Genomic DNA, 17,558 nt, shown 5'->3' with positions numbered 1-17,558 from the left:
TTGTCATAGTTGCACAAAATGGAAGCCATGTCATAAATGCTATGTATAGCATAGTTGCTCACAACTCACTTCTTACCCTGAAAATAATTTTACCCAATAATTTTCAACTTTTGTGTTTGTGGCATGGATCCAAAATGCTCCTCTATGGATGATTTTCTTTTGTTTAGAAATATTTATTACATTTCAGTAAAGCACTCAATGTTTTAAATTCCTCCTCTGTTCTGTTTTGAGGCTTTTTTGCTACAGGAATGTTGCAGGTCCCATTTTTGCTCCAGCTTTAAATGGGATCTTAAATGGAGAGTGTGGATATGGTGATCACTAATGCTCTGCTGGGGTAATAGTTCCTGCCAGAATTTGTAGCCCACTGTCACTCTGGAAAACCCACTGATGTGGATGAGAACTTTGAATCTTTGGACCTGAATTATCAGATGAAATGTTCTGATGAAAACTCTGGCCAAGCTATGCTTGGGATCTGATTAACATCTGGGAAAGGCAGATTTATCAACATAAGATGCTGGTGGTTCTTATGTGTCCACTTACTAAATTAGATTAAATACATTCCTCTTTCTTAGTAATTTTTTTTTTTCAGATAGGCAATTACTGAGGGTAATACAAGAGACTATGAGAATTGGGCCAAGAAGTGGAGGGATAATCCATCTTGTCCTGGCAGGAATGTTGGCTCATTTAGTCACATCTGGGATGTGGGTGGGGTGGTCCCTGCTGTCAAAATCCAGGGTAAAAGGTGGGCTAGGGGCTTGTCCACAAGACAGATCTCTGTACTACAGTCTGGTCCATGCTGGGAAAAAAAAAGATTGAGAATCCTTCCCATGGAGCCTGGCTGAGCAGTGCTGGCTGAATGTGAGGCAAAGGGGAACGGAAATGGTGCTGCTCTGGAGCACAGGGATCCAACTGTGTGAAAGCAGTGTGGGTGCTATTAAAATGCCATCTTCCTCTCCTTTCCCCTTTCCTTCCTCCCTTCCTCCCCCTCTGCTGTCAGCCTGGCTGAGGAAAAGTCAAATAACGTACGACTGTGTTCCTTGGCATCACCACTGCAATTTCCCTTTAGGGGCTTCAGACTTGAGAATGGGAGGTTTTAAATCTTGCTGATTCGTGCTATTCCAGCGAGCATATGTGTGAGGAAAAAGAACAATGCCAGTTCGAAAGAGAAATCACAAGTGAGAAATCATTGCTGCTAAATCAGGTGTTGCAGAGGCCAGTGGAAAATTCAGACACTAAGAAAAGTAGGAAATTACTTTGTTTAGAGCTGGGAAGGTTAATGAGAATGAATTAGAAAGTTCTCTCTGTGTATTCAGCCTCTAAGGATTTGAGCAAAGTTAGAGGGATTTATTTACTGATTATCCAGACTATACAACTGGCAATAAGATTAAGTGAGGAATTTTGGAACATGCTGACATTTCTTGTTTGCATCATTTACTATGGAGATCGTTTGTCGGTGCTGCACTGAGTTTGTGGTGAACCAGGGCTTAGTCTGGCCCAGCAGACACAGATCTGGTACTTCTCATGGCTCGAGGGATGTGGGGGTGAAAACAGTTTAATGTCCTCTTTTGTGTCTCAGAGAGGAAACATCAAGTTTGTCTAGGTGCTTATCAGGGGAGAATTTCAGAATATTTTCCTAGAAACCATTAATTATGGAAAAGAGCAGAGTTATAGGGGCCACATTGCATTAGATCAAGTAAAAATAAAAGACAAGGTTGTAATTTATAGAGCCCTGCACTGGATGCTGTACAGAGCTGCCCCCACTGCAAGGCCCCTCCAAGCCCATCCCTCCCAGCATGCACATGGATCTGCTGCCCTCCTCCTCTTTCTCCTCCTCCTCTTCCTCTTCTTCCTCCTCCTCTACTCACCCTTACTTCAGCCAGGCTGCTGAGTACCCAGAAGGTACCACCTCAGCTGGAACAAATGAGGAGGGACCATGGAATAGGAGTTCAGTACAGGATTCATTTAAAACAGAATTATGATTTTAATTGATTATTCTGGGTATCTGCCACTGAAATGATCACATTTGGTGAAAAAGGTGCAACTCTTAGACACATGAAGTCATAAACTGCACTTGTAACATGTCATCTCAGGCAAAGTATTTCACTCAGCCCCTGGCTGTGCACTGAGCACATATTGCCCCATTTTAATCTTGAAAATAAGAAAATTCCTTGTTCCTAAAGGAATCCTTCAGCTGAGCCTTGTGCAATGTAGCTGGAATAAGGAGAATTTTGTTAGTGACCCTCTCTTGCATGGTTGCTGCTAAGTAAGGGAGGTAAATAACAGAGAAGAGAGGCAAGGTGTGATTTCAGTCTTTGTGTAAACACTTCCCTGATCAGCCTTGTGGATCAGTAATTTTCTTGCTTTCTGTTTTCATCATCTTTGGTAGAAACTCTGGGACTTGTGTTTGTTTTGGTTCTTAGGGGACTGCATACCACAGCCAGTAGCTTTAATCCTTTAATCCTCACATGTCCGGCTGATGCCTCCACCCATTGATTGCCTCCTTTCTCAGCAAATGATCCTACTCCCCTCACACTTAACAGCCACTCCTGGATCAGGCTGCTGTCTCTGGGAATGTGCTTCATGCATTTGGTAACAAATCCACAATAAATTCCATCCTGAACATCATCTGAGCCGATGCTTACGCTTCGAGTCATCATCATCATCATCATCATCATCATGACTTGAATTCCAGGGTAACTCACCACTTTTGGACTTCCAATATCCACTGACATCCTTCTACACTGAAATTATAGCAGATATCATGCCAATAGTATCTCATAGCTGAGATTTTTTTTTTTTTCTGATGCTCTCTTATAAACATGGGGCATTTCATGTGTTGTTATGACAAGGAAATTCTTTGACGGAAAAGTTTGCAAATTCCAAAGTAGTATTTGTTTTATAAACAAAGGTGCTGTTTTCCTTATGCCAGCCTCTTTCTGCTTTTGCTTGTCCAGCAGTCTGTTCTGAAAGGCATGAAGCAGCTGTTGGCCCCCAGTCAAAACTTGCAGTGCAGGGAGGGTTATGTAAAAGTCCTTTGTGTGAGAGATGTACATGGCAGCAAATGGTGAAATTGGAGTGCAGATTCTTTGGGGGGAGAAAACTATTATTCCCACAGCAAGGTTTTAATTTTTACTTGATCTTTGCAAAGAACAAAAAGTAGAAGATACTGTAATTTTTAATTTTTTTGGTTTTTGTATTTTCAGAAATCCCTCTTCTTGTTGCAGTGCTGTGGGTGATTTCACAGCATTTTGCACCCAGTAGCTCCTGCAGGATGGAAGGGATATGAGAGGTTGCCTATTTCTTTTTCTCCAGGGAAAATCTCTATACCTAGGTCTTTTCTGAGGGATTCTGCTCTAATCCTTGGAAGAGCTTTGCAGCTCTCCTAGTCCATCTATTTCTGTGCTTCACTGTTCTTACCATATAATACTTTCCAAATATTTATTTGATATCTTTTTCTGTCTGCGAAGATGATTACCTCTGCCCTTCCACAAGTGATTTCTTTTGAACTCATCAGTCCCAATTTATCTTACCTTTTCCCTTGAGGTAATATTTTACAGAGCCCTGAACCATCTTCAGTGGCTTCCTGTGAACACTCTCAAAATGTTCCTTAAATTTCTGGTGGTGTGATAACCAGCACTGGACGCACAAATCTTGTACTGATTTCATAATAGCCAGACATTATTGACTCATGCTCTGTTTCTATTGCACTGTGGACACAGCTCCTTTTCTGCTGAGTTGCTCCTTAAGTGGCCATTCTCACATTCTATGTTTAAAAATTATTTATTCCTGCCTAAGGCACTCCATGGTGGGATTCTTGGGGTGGCCTGTGCAGGGCCAGGAGTTGGACTTGATGATCCTTGTGGGTCCCTTCCAACTCAGGAGAATCTGTAAAGTCAAACACTCTCTATTCATAATGAATTCATCTAGATTTGGAACCTGTTCCTCTAGGTCATTGTGAACTCTGGTGCTGTCATCTGACTTGCTCACATTCCCTTCCAGTTTCTTCTCATCTGTATGTGTAATAAACCCAGGCTATAACCCACCATCCTGAGCATTAAGACTTTAATAAGCACATTATAAACCACAGCCCATATGAAAGTCCCCTTGATCCAGTTCTCCAGTTTGCCACAGAGCCACTGACAGCTTTTCTATGCAATGAGCATCCAACCAGTAACTGCAGGGAAAGCACACTTGCATCAATGAAAATGTCATTTGAGATTGTGTCAGGAAGCTGTACTGAAGTCTGAAATGTGTGGTATCTGTGTTAATTTTATAGCTGGAAGATCTGAATCCCTGCTCTAAAAGGAGATTGGAATGATTTGCCATGATTAGTTACCAACCTGTTAAGAACTGTCAGATGAAAGTAAGTCCAGATTTCTTGGAGTTCTGGTAATACATCGTTCCTCTCAGTCTCACAGTTCCAATTCAGCTTCTTCATAGAATAAGGCAGAGAACCTGACAAATTCTGAATGTTTGGGATGGTTAAAGCCACGCAGGTACCTGGGGAGCAGTGTGTGGATTCAGCAGGAGGATTTATCTAATGGTCTGTACTGGGCAATGTCTGTAACCAGAGACAAGAGTTGGGGTAAATGTTGGTTTAGGCTGATCCAGGGAGTGAATTACTTGTGAACCAACTTGCACTGGGGTGTATCATTATTCTGAGGGGTATGAAGTGAGAGAGATGGTGTATATGAGAGAAAGGCAGAGAACCAACTTGCACCAGGGTGTATCATTCTTCTGGGGGGTTTGAAGTGAGAGAGATGGTGTGTATGAGAGAAAGGCAGCATAACCTCTGCTTGGAGCAGTTCAAGGCTGCTGCTGAAGGCACAGCAGCTGAAAGGGACAGCCTGTGGGTGGCTCAGGGAAGGGAACAGCAGTACAAAGTCAGGACATGCTGAAAGCATGGAAGAGAGTGGCAAAGTCACCCTCTGTGAGGGAAAAGGACAGCTTCCAAGCTACCCGGGAAGTGTTCTTTTTCTGCTGCTTGCTTTGTTGTAAATACACAAAAGTAATGTATTGTCATTTACTTGTGGTTCCTTCCAGTAAGAAAACCTCGCTGTGTGAAGCCATCATGTGGTTTCAGCAGTCCTCTGGCAAAAGGCACGCTATGTACAGCTGAGAGGATCTTAGCTAAATTATATATCCAGCATCAAACTGCAGTGAAGAGAAAATCAATTGTAAAGATTTAGGGAAAAGCAGGGGGGTAAGGACAACTGCAGTGTGCTGAGTGTTGGTGCATTAAAGAAAAAACTTACTTGGACAGGGATACATAAAATAGATTTTATATGTATTTTCAGCAGCTGTGAATTAAAACATAAATACAATCTGGCTGGCATAATTAATTCTCAGGTGGTCGTCGTTGTTAGGAACTTGGACCTGTAAATGAAAGAGCTGAAAGCAGCTTTTAAATGAGCAATTTCTTACTGCAGCCATGGGCATATTTCTCACTGTACAGAGCACTGCTTTGCTGCTGCTCTGATTTTTACCCTTGAGTCAGTCACCTTCCAGTCTGCTGCTTCTTGGTCACTGTTAATAGAATGCCTTTTTGATTAGAGAAAATTGCTTGATACACTTCTCTAATGAAAATGCTAGACAAATGCTCCTTCTTGGAACTGACATCAGGAATGTTATACAAGACATTCTTAAATATGTTGGCAGCTGCCCTGAATGTAATGAAATCATGGAAATTAGAAGTATTGCTCTCTCTGTGTGGCCAGCTCAGGACTGTTTTCAGTGTGTTACCCAGTTTTGCCGTGAATTTCAAAAGGAATCACTTTTCATTAAGTTTCCTTGGGACATTCTTGAACTTGCTTCTAATTTCTACAATCAGAAAAATTACCCTGATATGCTAAGGTATTACTCCTTTGTTTTGGATTGCACACAGTTCCTCAGGCCAGCACCAAACTAAATCATTGCTCTTGCAGCAGAGAGTTTACAATCTTCAGAAGATCGATAACTTTTCTGGTAGAAATGATGAAATCCTATTCCCACTGCAGCCAGCAGTAAAATTCCCACAAACTTAAGTGGTTTGGATTTCACAGGCAGTTTTTAGTCTGCTCTTATATGACACATTAGTTAATCCTTAACACATTCTTAGTGCAGAAGGTGTCTAAATGCAGAGAAGTTCAGAGCTGCAGTGGTGCACCTTGGGTTTCAGTGGCACCTTTTCATGCAGGGATCACAGAGCAGCTTCTGAAAGGCAGGTGAGACCCACAGCAGGGTGCAAGGGGTTGATATTTTAGTGTTCTGAGGTGCAGAGAGCAGAAGGGAAGGATGTCTTGGGTGTGTGGAAGGGTGTATGGAAGCACCACCTTACCTTCCCTTCATCTGTGTTTTTTTCACCTGTTTCTTCTTTGTAGCCTTGGTATGTTTTCATCACATGTTCTGATTTAGAGTTTTCCCAGATTAATTAATTTCCTTTACCTGTTTTTTAGCACTCTAGCTTCTTCCTTAGCTTCTTTGCTGGAGGTTTACAGAACTCCCTAAAGTAATTGCATTTGCATTCCTTTGAAATACTGATATTCCATTCCTGTCAACAATTAATAGCAGTATTAAGCAAGAGTCAAGTGACTAAAAACTTAATCTAGATTCATGTGCTGTCACTTAACACTTGGTGTTGGATCTGGTGAGTTCTGGGGATGAGAGCTGAAAGGACTGGAGCTGCCTTGGAAAGGAGGCATGGAAACCTGTTTGCACCTTCTTTGTTCTCCTTCCCTGCTCAGCTGGGCCATTCTGTTCACAGTGGTTACAGAGCTGGCAGGGTTTGCTCCTGTGTTCTGCTTTGGGTTTATTCACTGAGCACACTTTCACTGCAGGAGCCTTCTGTAAGAGTGGTGGGGGATCAGGCTGAGGGATGGCTTGCACTGAAGGTGGAGTCACTGTGAGGCTCAGAGAGACAAGAGCTGTGAAAGAATGGCCTGGAGGTGGGATAGAGCATCTCTGCCACTTGTGGTGCCCAGCCTCACCAGGAAACCTCACTTGTGGCTGCTGCTGTTGGCACAGAGCAAAGAAAGCTTTCTAATGCTTGGAGGTGTCCTGGAGGGCACAGAAATCTGCTGGCAGCACATTTCCATCTGCATGATGCGATGCAAACAAGATGGTTTCTGGCATGAAAAGCCTTCAGTTGAGACATCAAATCATTAGGAATGCTATGGCCAGAAGCTTTCGTAATAAATTACTGTAAAGTCATGAAAGATTGATCTTTTTTGATTTCAGAGAAAATAAATCAACAGTATGAAGTCAGCTCTGTTACAGTTTCAAGCAAGAGACTATTACCCTTTGCCTTAAAGATCAGAGACAAATTACTATTTTTACTTTACATTCACTTGATGAGGATAATGATAAACATCTGTCACTTTGCTGCTTAGCCAGTTAGGAATCTTATTGCAATCTATAATTTAAAGAGTGAAAAAAAAATAAAAAGGAAAAAAAAAACTCAAACAAACTGCACTTTATGTAGGCAGCAAAGAAGAAAAGAAAGAGAATAGATGTCAAATACAGGGGAACTGGAAAGGGGGCATTTTTGGTCTGCAGTTACTTGGCTAAAATCTGCAGATGTATGATAGATGTATGATTTTTTATTTATTTGGTATGTCACAGGGAAAATTACCATTCATTTTTCTTTAGACATGGAGGCTAAGGAAAATAGTCTTTGCACTGTGACTTTTGGCTATATGCAGTTTATTAACAAAAAGATTAAGGCTTGTAAGATAGTGGATAGCATTGAAAATGCTGTTTTCATCAAAAGCTCTTCCAGTGTCCTCCACAGTCACAAACTTTTTAGGAAATACTGTGATTTATTTTTTAAGATCAGCTGCTTTTCCAGTAATTCACCCATACTTTTGAAAGTTCTTTTACAAACATTCAGTTTTATTTCTAAATGGTACACTGGGTCTTATTTTTTAACAAAATATAACTTAACACATCACAAACACGCTGTTTCATTTAGACTGGACTGACCAAGTTGAAAAGGAGACAAGTGGTCAAACTGCCCATGAGCAGGAGCACACCCTGCACCAGGACATGGACCTAGGAATCCCTTCTTGACCCAAGAAACCTCTTTGGTGACATGTGTGCATTTTTAGCACGAATGGCCTTTCTCTGGTGGGTCTGACACTGATCTCAGCTGCTCCAGAAATCTTTGGAGCACCAGCCATGTGCCAATTTGAGCTAAAAGCTCTGTTGTAAATGGAGCTGTGCTGGCAGGGCTCTGGCTGATACACAGCTCGTTCTCCTTATTGGCTTCTTCAGTTTTTGCAAATGCTTTGTGTTTCTTTATGTTCTTCGTCTCCAAGGCCAGGTTGGATGGGGCACTGGGCAACCTGGTGTGCTGGGAGGTGTCCCTGCCTGGGAGTGGGGTTGGAATGAGATGAGCTGCAAGGCCACTTCCAACCCAAAGCACTTTGTGATTCTGTGATTTTATGCTTCTAGGTACCCACAGAACAGATTTAGATTTTATAGTTTGTGCTAGTAATGCTCTGGCAGTCGTTTTCAGGGAGAAGTATTATAGCAGATTTTGGGGAACGTTGTTCTTTCTATTCTCTGGGTAGAAATTCTGTTCTTTTGGCGTCTTCAAGTCTCAGACAGCAAAGGTTACTTTTTTTATTTTTTAAGATTTTCCTATATCTCCTGTATTTATACAGGCCAGACTGAAGCAAAGTATAGGCCTTTTAGCTTCCAGTTAAAGTTCCTGGTATTTAATTAGGTCAGCTGTTTACATACTAAGAAGTTTATTTTCTGTCCAATGAAAAAGAGACCTCAAATATATAATCCAGCCTTGGGCATTGGAAGCAAGGGTGCTTTTGCTGTTATCTTTTATAAACCCTTTGTTTATATAGGTGCTGTTCACATCTAACAAGTCTGAGACTGAAGTGCAAAATTTGTCAGAAATCAGTCTCAAATAACAAGGGTGGATTTAACCCACAGAAGGGTAAAATTCAAAATCCAGACTTGTGGTGCTGCTTTCTTGCAAGGGTCCAGCTGGCTGAATGTGAATGGTACAAAATTTGATAAAAAGTATTGCAGTAATTGATCTGAGATAATTTCTTGGTGTGACATTTACCACCGTGCGTCTTTGTCCAGAAACTTTCTTTAACATAAAATTGCAAATCTCTGTGGAAATACATACAGGTTCTTTGTGCAAAAGGTCTCATTGGTATTAAACTATAAAGGTCCAAATTTCATGATGCTGAGCACTAATGTTGAACAGGCCAAGAAATGATATTTTAACCTGTGGATAGTCTTTGTCCAAGTTGTGTTGCTGGATAATTACAGTTTAAGTCCAGGGTTTTTTCCCCCAACATATTTCAAGTTTACTGCAATCTGAAAGGCTTTTTTTTTTTCTTCTTTGTAGACTGAAACTGAAGAGAATGGCCAAGCAGATAATTTTTCAATGGACCCCCAGCTGGAAAGACAGGTGGAGACAATTCGAAATCTTGTGGACTCCTACATGTCTATTATTAACAAATGTATCCGAGATTTGATACCGAAAACAATCATGCACCTCATGATCAATAATGTAAGTAGCAGCCATGGCTCTAAATTAGTTCAAGGTGTCTGTCAGATCTCTCACTCTCAAACACACCTCTGGAATACAGCAGGTTCTAAAGAGAAGAGTAAATACCACACTTGTAGACAAAATATTCCAATATTCCATGGTGCTTGGCAGTTCTGCAGCCTTCTCAGAGGCTGGCACACTGCCTTGAGTGCTTCGCCCAAAATCCTAAAGACTGAATTAATTTACATCTTAATCAAAACATAAGTTATTATTGAAAGGTGAATCAAGGTGGGGTGGTTTTGTTTTGGTTTTTGTTTGATGTGTTGCTTTTGATATAACAGGAAAAGGAGTTGGGAGCTCCATGTGGGCAGCCTGTGAGAGCAGCAGAGCAGAGTTGTGCTTCCTCAATTTTCAATCTGCAGGCCTTTGTCACGGGTTCATAAAGCAGTTCTTATTTTGTTTGGGTTTCTTTATATTTTCAGGTTACCATTTTCAAGGAATAAATCTGCAAGCTTTGGACACTGTTGTTTAGATAAGCAGATGTGGTTGGTTGATTTATTGTGTGTGTCTTTCTTAGATCTGAAGATTATTTGGTTAAAAAAACGGCTTTGAGATAGCGTTGTTTTTCCATTGCAGTGGGATCTCAGCCTTCACATCCTGGCTGAGTTCTGAATGGACCTTGTTGAAAACTAAGCTTAATACTAGTGCCACTACTGCCATATAAATTACTAATGGGAAGCACAGCCCCTGCTAGTTGTGAGCAGCACCATTTCTGAGAGGTCATCAAACCAATCAGCCTTTACAAGTGCAATATGCTGTGAGGCAAATGTGATTAGAAGGTAGCATTTACTTTTGACTCAAAGCCACCTCCAGCCTTCATCTGATGGATTTCATTAGCCCTGTGGAATTTGTGTTGCACTTAGGAGTTAGGTGGTTGGACAGGAAATTTCAGTGGGATTTCCTGGTACATTTAATATGAGCAGAATTTTTGCACAAGAGCAAGAGATTTTTCATTAACTTCTTTGGGTTTAGGGAAGTCAGGATCAAAGTAATGCTCTAGTAATGGTTGAGTTTTTAACAAAAAACCATGGGAGCAATGGAACTGCCCTTTTTTCTGGAAATCAGCCATGCTCTAGACTTCTTAATTTGAGTGTATGTCCACACTGCTCTTTCCAGATCATTGCTTTGACTTAGCCTATCTTCAGTGCCTTTGGAAAGGCTGGAGTTTAGCTTTCATTTCATAAACAGCAGAGCTCAGTGAGCAGTTGCTTTTGAAAGCTTACATTAAATTTTCTGCCACTCACCTCCTCATCTGGAATAGTTTAGGGGTCTCTGAAGTGTGTGCGTCCCTCCGAAGTCGATCACGGGAAGATTTTGTGCTTTCAGTCTCATCAGCTGTTGGGGACATTGAAATAGCACACAGAAATCACACACTTAAAATATCAGCTCCCCTTCAGCTGACCTCATAGTCCCAAGCTGCATTTGGGCTTCCTAGTGAGCTGAGGCCTACACCTCCATCCTAGAATTTAAATTTGTGATGAAGATTCAAAACCTTTTAAAGAGCTCTGAAGAACGACACTACAAGCATTAATGAATTTGTTTCTGTACAGCATAGGCAGTAAAGTACCATATTGAAAAACAATAGGTAAAACAGCAATTTTAAAAAATCAGGGCTATTGAAAAGAGAATGAAATGGTTGAATCAAGAGTCCTGAGCTCTGCCAAAAGGTTGTGCAAAGATCTGGAAAGGAGTGGAGCTGTGATGGAAGGTGGGTCCTGTTAAGTTGTGTGTGTGTGTTCCTTGGAGTATTCAGAAGTCCAACCCATCCACCAGGAGTTAAATGAAAACACCCTCCTTCCCCACTAATGAACATATTCTGTATTTTCTGCTGCCCCATCATGTTGCCTCTCAAACTCTGGAAACAAATTGATCCCAAGGAATTTGTTTCCATGACAATTGCAACCTCCCAAGTTTTCCTAGAACTTCCTTTCCACTTTGTGGGCCCATAAACAAGTACTCACAATTCAAGGAAAGTATCAGATTCAAACTTAGTGTACAGAAAATAATTAGATGCTGTGCCTGAGCATATTTTGGGGCCTAAGCCTGGATTATTGTATTCCAAGTGTATCCCTTGTTCTTCCCCTAGGGTGGATGTTGATTACCTTAAAAGAAAATACATTTACCACACAGAACTGCATTGAGTTACTATTACCAGTTCAAACATGCCCAAACAAAACACACATACACAAATTTGTATTTCATGGTGCCTTGCTATCCTGGGTTATACAAGAGGGGTGGTCTTAAGAGTAGTCAGTGTATGCTTCATAAACAGTGCTGATAGTGATCTCAGCTGAGGAGAAAAACTCCAGAGGACTGGTTCCTGCCAAACTGCAGGTCAAGGAATGGGTTGTGTTCGCATTTGAGGCAGTGCCATGTGTTCTCTTCCCTGCTGAGGTTCCAAGCCCACCTTCCCCCATGTCAGAGTGCCAGGGCACATTTGGGGCACTGGCATTTGGATGCTTGCTACGGTTCAGCTTTGACTGCAGGCTTGATGTCTGTGAAGGAAAACGTTTTAATTCCTGTGAGTCTGCTTTCCAGAAAGGAGCAAACATGAGTAAGCATCACTTTCCCTTCCATTTCCAAGCTGGAGAAAGTGGCTCTGGTGGAAGATCTTCCTCTGTCTAGTACAGCATAGGAGGGCAGGAGCCTGATCCAAGAACCATCCTTAACAGAGCAGTCTTCTCTTTCCAGAGGAGCTCAGGGATTTACTCAAATCCTCTGCCAGTGACAGACAGGGACCTCTCATGATAATTGTCACAGGCTGATTTTTTTCAAACAGATATTTGTGGTTTAACAATGCGTTTACAATCAGCTCTGGCCTTAATCTAATTTTAGGACTTCTTTTTTTGAAGTGATGCCATTCAAACGCTCATTTCATCGAGCAGAATGTGATGCTGTTTAACTGTGATATCTGTTTTTAATGTGGAGTTTTTGGCAATCACAAGGAAAGTAGTGTACTCTGGCTCTTGATCAGTACCATCTACTGGAAAACAGCATGAAACTCATGGAAAAGTTTTGCAGGCTTTGTAAAGAATTTGTGCATCTCCTGTCATACGTGAATGGGAGATGACAGCCAGGCAATATGGTTTTGTTTCCCTGTGAGCTCTGTCCTGGCTGCCTGCTCATTGCTGGTGACCAGAAAGGGTCCCTGCTCTGGCTGACTGCTCTCACTGACCTTGTCTAAACACACAGTGCCTTAGTCTCACTGGCAGGGTTTAAATCCAAAAAGTAGCACAAACCCATGTGCAAATGGAGCTCAGGTTTATGTAATCAGAATCCTGGGAATGTATTATCATCAGTATCTCCAGCTCAAAAAAGTTTTATGGAGCAAAGCACCAGATGAGAAATAGATCAGAACAGCAACAAAAGTCTCCAATGCAAGGATTTAGTAGGTCAGCAGTTGGTCTATTTACCACAGTCTTATATTTAATCAGAGTACCTCTAGCTTTTTATGTCTCTTAATGTGGCCCAGGTTTCCATAACCAGGGCAGGCATAGCAGGAAATCAATATAGTAAATTAGATTACTTGGAGACTTCTCCCTTCAGTTTGAAAGTGTGTGGATGGGTTATTCAGAATCTGACAGACTTGCTGGAAATGAAAGACACTGTCTGCAGAAGTGTAAATTTTTCCTAAGAAGGTAATTGACAGGTATGTCATAAAGCCTGAAAATTCCCATTCCCTGGGGAATTTATATCTGATGCTACTGCCATTTACTTCCCAGTCAACCCTTTAGAAATGGTCCAAAATGCCAGCTAGCTCCTGGGAGCTGTTGGGAAACCTGTTTGAAATGAGCTGTAAGCAGAGGTGTCACCTCAGAGAGGCAGAATTGCAGTAGAACTGGTGTAAGGTAGTAATTAATCTGTGATTAAATCTCCTCCTTCCATCGATCTCCCCCTGTATTTGCTCAGCGTTGCATTTTCCATAGAGATTTTTGTTTATTTCTTTGTTGGTTTGAATTTTATTTTATTTATTTTTGTCTGATAAAATAGGTCAAAGAATTTATCAACGCAGAGCTGCTGGCTCACTTGTATTCCTCTGAGGACCAGAACACTCTGATGGAGGAGTCGGCGGAGCAGGCGCAGCGGCGCGACGAGACCCTGCGCATGTACCAGGCCCTGAAGGAGGCCCTGGCCATCATTGGGGACATCAGCACCAGCACTGTCTCCACCCCTGCTCCCCCTCCTGTGGATGACTCGTGGCTTCAGCAGGCACGCAGGTGAGGAGCCTCCAGTGTGGATTGCCACGGAATTCAGGAACAGGGAGATGGAGTTGGCATCAGGAGCTCCCTCCCTGCCTGTCTCGTTGGGAAGACACTCCTCCAGATCTTAATGATATCTGTGAGGAAAATCAAAATGATTTCCCATATGTACCTGTTCTGTGGGTATGTTTATGTGAGCACCAGGCAGGATATTTGCCTTGCAAAAGACCATCCAGTGGACTTAGCTTCTGTGATGCTTCAAATGATTCCTTAAGTTTAGTTTTCATATTTCCCAGGTTCTGTACTGCATTCCTGTGTGACTGAACTTCATATAAAATGTTAGCAAATTCTCCCCCCAGCTCAGTCACACAAAACAATCCTTTTCCAGCCCCAGAACCAAGGACCCCCAAAAAGTGCAAACAGCAGGGAGTTGAGGAGAGAATCTGGGAGGGTGGGACTGCAGAACCTGGAGCTGGAATTGGACAATGAACCCCAATATGGGAATGGACCCAAATTTATAAAAGTGTGAAAACTTGTGACTTTGGGGTCCATCTTTGGTCCATCTTGGGTACATTTTGGGTCCATCTTGGGTTTAGCCACAGCCAGGCCCTTGCACAGCGAAGGTGAATCCTTTGAAGGGCTTTTAATAAATCCCTGATTCATTTATTTACCCCTGCCTAACCTCTGTTCTAGGTAGCCTCTTTGGGCATCACAAATAGCAGCTGCTTCTGTCACCCCAGTTGTGTATCCACTTGGCCTCCTTCTGCAAGCTGTTATAATAATAATAATTCAGCATCTCAGGCTCCATGTCCTAGAAATTCCACTTAACAAAACATTATTAGGGCTTAAATAATAAAATCCATTATATTTACCTCTTTGCTTGTATGTTGTCAGTGGGAAACACCTGAGACTTAATTGTATGTGATCCTCTGACACTGACAGCAAAGGAAAATGCCAATAAAAACCATCTGTCATGTTGAAAGTAAAACAAAATACATCAAAGAAAACCCCAACCCCCTCCTTACTAAACTTTTAAAATCTCTGCTATTTCACCAGATCACCTCCTCCAAGTCCTTCAACTCCCAGAAGACCTACACTGAACAACCCCCCAACCAGACCTTTGTCTGGCCGAGGACCTGCTCCTGCCATCCCATCTCCAGGTCCACAGTCGGGGGCTCCGCCAGTCCCGTTCCGCCCGGGAGCGCTGCCTCCATTCCCCAGTGCTGAAGGCCATGGAGCACCTCCCCAGGTCCCCTCTCGGCCCAGCAGGGCTCCTCCCAGCGTGCCAAGGTAAGGAGCTGCCTGTTCTGCTGCTGCCATGGTTCTGTCCCTCTGGCATGGCACACCCTGCACGCGCTGTTGTGGAGAAAGTCTCGTAGCAAAGCAAAACTGGGCGTTCTCTACACAGTCAAAGGTGTTTGATGGAACCAATTTTTGGCACATTCTCTGTTTGAAAAGATAGGAAGATTTTTTTTATTGAAAAGAATTCTAATCAGTGAATTGGAAGCCCCTGATTTGCTGACATTAAGAACCCCAGTTCTGGTTGTGTTGTACCCTCATGAGGGCTCAGAGAAAGGGAGAGGTCACCAACCCCCACCAGGAGAGGGGCAGGGGTGCAGCTCCCCACTTCTGCCCTTCTGAACCCTCACCAGAGGAAGGAAAGGCTCTCCTGGTACAGAACAAGAGCAATTCTTGTAGAACCAGTGGAACAAACTGGTAGGAGTCAGATTCTTGTCCTGCAAAGCCAGTAATTTCCAGCCAATTGCAAACAGTCCCTAGCTGTCTGACAGAGTACATTATATGGTACCAAGCAATTAGTTAATTAGTTAAGGAACAAGATTATCTTCAGTGCATTATTTCCTTTCCTTCCCAGGGCTTTGCATTTATCAGGAGCTTTGCATATTGTATAATTTTCTATGGCATTAACTGCTTTTTTTATATAAGTTATATGAATAGAATGTCCTTAATGTTTATTTTCACAATGATGTAATACACCTAATCACTTATACATATATATATTAAAACCTCTGATTCTGAGGGATTCGTTAACATTCTAAATTATGAGAGGCGTGGGCAGATAAGGCAATGTTGGAACAAAGGGGTTTCTCCATTTTTGATAAATTAACTGTTACATTGAAAGTACTCACAGTTTGGGGAAAAAAAGAGCCAGCTAAATAGGAACAAAAATAAAATGTGCACATTTTCAATTTCAAAAATGCTAATTGAGAAGAAAAGCTTTGGAGGAGAATTTTCTTTTAAACAGGTGAGATCTGTCGTAGTTGTCAGTAACTTAAATTTGAGGCTCAGTGTTTCTAATATAATTACCCTTTATAACAGAAGGCATAAATAAATGAGGTATATCAAAGGAATGAAGTATTTTAATATATTTGCTATGAAAAGGGCGTTGTTGCATCAATGCCCAGCCATGAAACACTTTTTCACCTTAGTGGATATCCTGTAGCTCGCAGCAGGGACCGCTGGGGAGAAACCTGGAACTGCTGTTCCAAACTTTGTGATGGAAGGGAAGAAGTCTGGGAGAGCCTGGGGCTGAGCCAAAGGGCTCTGGCCCTGCTGTTTCCTCTGTGCCATCAGAGGCCAAATCAATGAGCTGAGGTGCAGTTTTGCCAGCTGTGCTGCCAGACAGAACCATGGAACTCCTGTCCCCTCACCCGGCGAACCTGCGCGTCTCATTCCCCTGCCCGCTGTGCTCGTGCATGGACGCTGCTTTCCAGGGGGTGGCTTGCCAAGAGCATGTCTGATGATCATCTTTTTCATGCCTAAGTGATAGGTGGGATGGAGACCAGAAAGGAATTTTCTAGCATTCAAAAGACACATGGGTAAGCAGCCTGGGAGCGACTCAGTGCAGGAGCGCCACTGGTGGCATGAACAGCAGTGGTGGATAAAGGAGGTCAGTGATTTGAAAATCTTGTCGCTGGATACAGAATTGAATGTGAGACTGCCTGACATTTTTGTGGAAAAAAATAATCTGCAATACACATCTTCTGGATTGAATCCTAGTTCTCTCTTTTAGAGCTATGAAAGCCTCAGACAGAAAAAAATTTCAAGTGCTAAAGAATGAAGGAAGGGTTTGCCATTGTGCTGAAACTTCAGGTTTCTCCTGCTGACTAAACTGCAAGGGAGGAAATCCCAGGGAAGGGGCTGCAGGGGAAATCACCTGAGGGGGACGGTGTGGCCAGCTCCTGCCCTATTAAATGTTTCTTTGGAGCCCTGGAATTTCAGCTACGCTCGGTCTGGTTTTAATAACAGCCTTTGCAGGATCATAGGAAATTGACTCAGAAAATGGGCCTGAGATATTAAAAGGGGGAAAAAAGAGTTTTCAGGAAGAGTTCTTGCGGAAACTTGAGCTTTTTCTGTGACTTATTTTTGAACTGAGGCTCTGTGCTCTGACTGTTCCACCACCATTTTCTGCAGTGATTCCTTGAAGTGTTGGGATCTGTCTTATCTAGGGAAATAGTTCAGCTTCCTGAGAAGAAAGTAGTATTTTTAAAGTTTATCTCACTTTCCAAAGGAGTTTGCTGTTGCAGCTCCTGTCTCCGTCACATGGAGCTCAAAACCCTGACATGCTGAAGAAGGACAAAGTTTCCATTTTCTCCTGTTCTGCCTAAAGATAAAAAGATGATTTTCAGGGGTAAGACTTGGACCATCCTAGTCCAATGAGCAGATTAGCAACATTTGGTGTGGAAAATTTGGCACTTTACCATGAGATACAGCCCCTGTCTTTGCAAACACAATTTTTTTCTTCTGTTTTATTAGCATTTAATCAAAGGAATTGCACAGAAATG

General features: G+C 42.3%; 1 protein-coding gene and 1 non-coding gene across 7 annotated transcripts in view; one reads left to right on the top strand and one right to left on the bottom strand.

Annotated features, from left to right (window-relative positions):
* The window catches only part of DNM3 (dynamin 3), a 166,779-nt gene that overhangs the window by 136,431 nt on the left and 12,790 nt on the right, over window positions 1-17,558 (top strand). For all 6 annotated transcript variants that reach the window (XM_033067352.1, XM_033067351.1, XM_033067350.1 and 3 more), the window contains 3 exons: window positions 9,353-9,517; window positions 13,547-13,773; window positions 14,812-15,045. In XM_033067352.1, coding sequence (XP_032923243.1) covers window positions 9,353-9,517; window positions 13,547-13,773; window positions 14,812-15,045 — 626 coding nt within the window. The remainder of the gene's footprint in view (window positions 1-9,352; window positions 9,518-13,546; window positions 13,774-14,811; window positions 15,046-17,558) is intronic.
* On the bottom strand, window positions 15,316-15,402 carry LOC117000518. The gene has a single exon (XR_004418806.1). It is a non-coding gene; the product is annotated as a small nucleolar RNA SNORD86 (small nucleolar RNA).

Source organism: Catharus ustulatus, chromosome 9, assembly GCF_009819885.2.
Source record: "Catharus ustulatus isolate bCatUst1 chromosome 9, bCatUst1.pri.v2, whole genome shotgun sequence".
Taxonomy (NCBI): Eukaryota; Metazoa; Chordata; class Aves; order Passeriformes; family Turdidae; genus Catharus; species Catharus ustulatus.
Note: the sequence above shows the minus strand (reverse complement) of the source record. Positions and strands in the feature narration are given on the sequence as shown.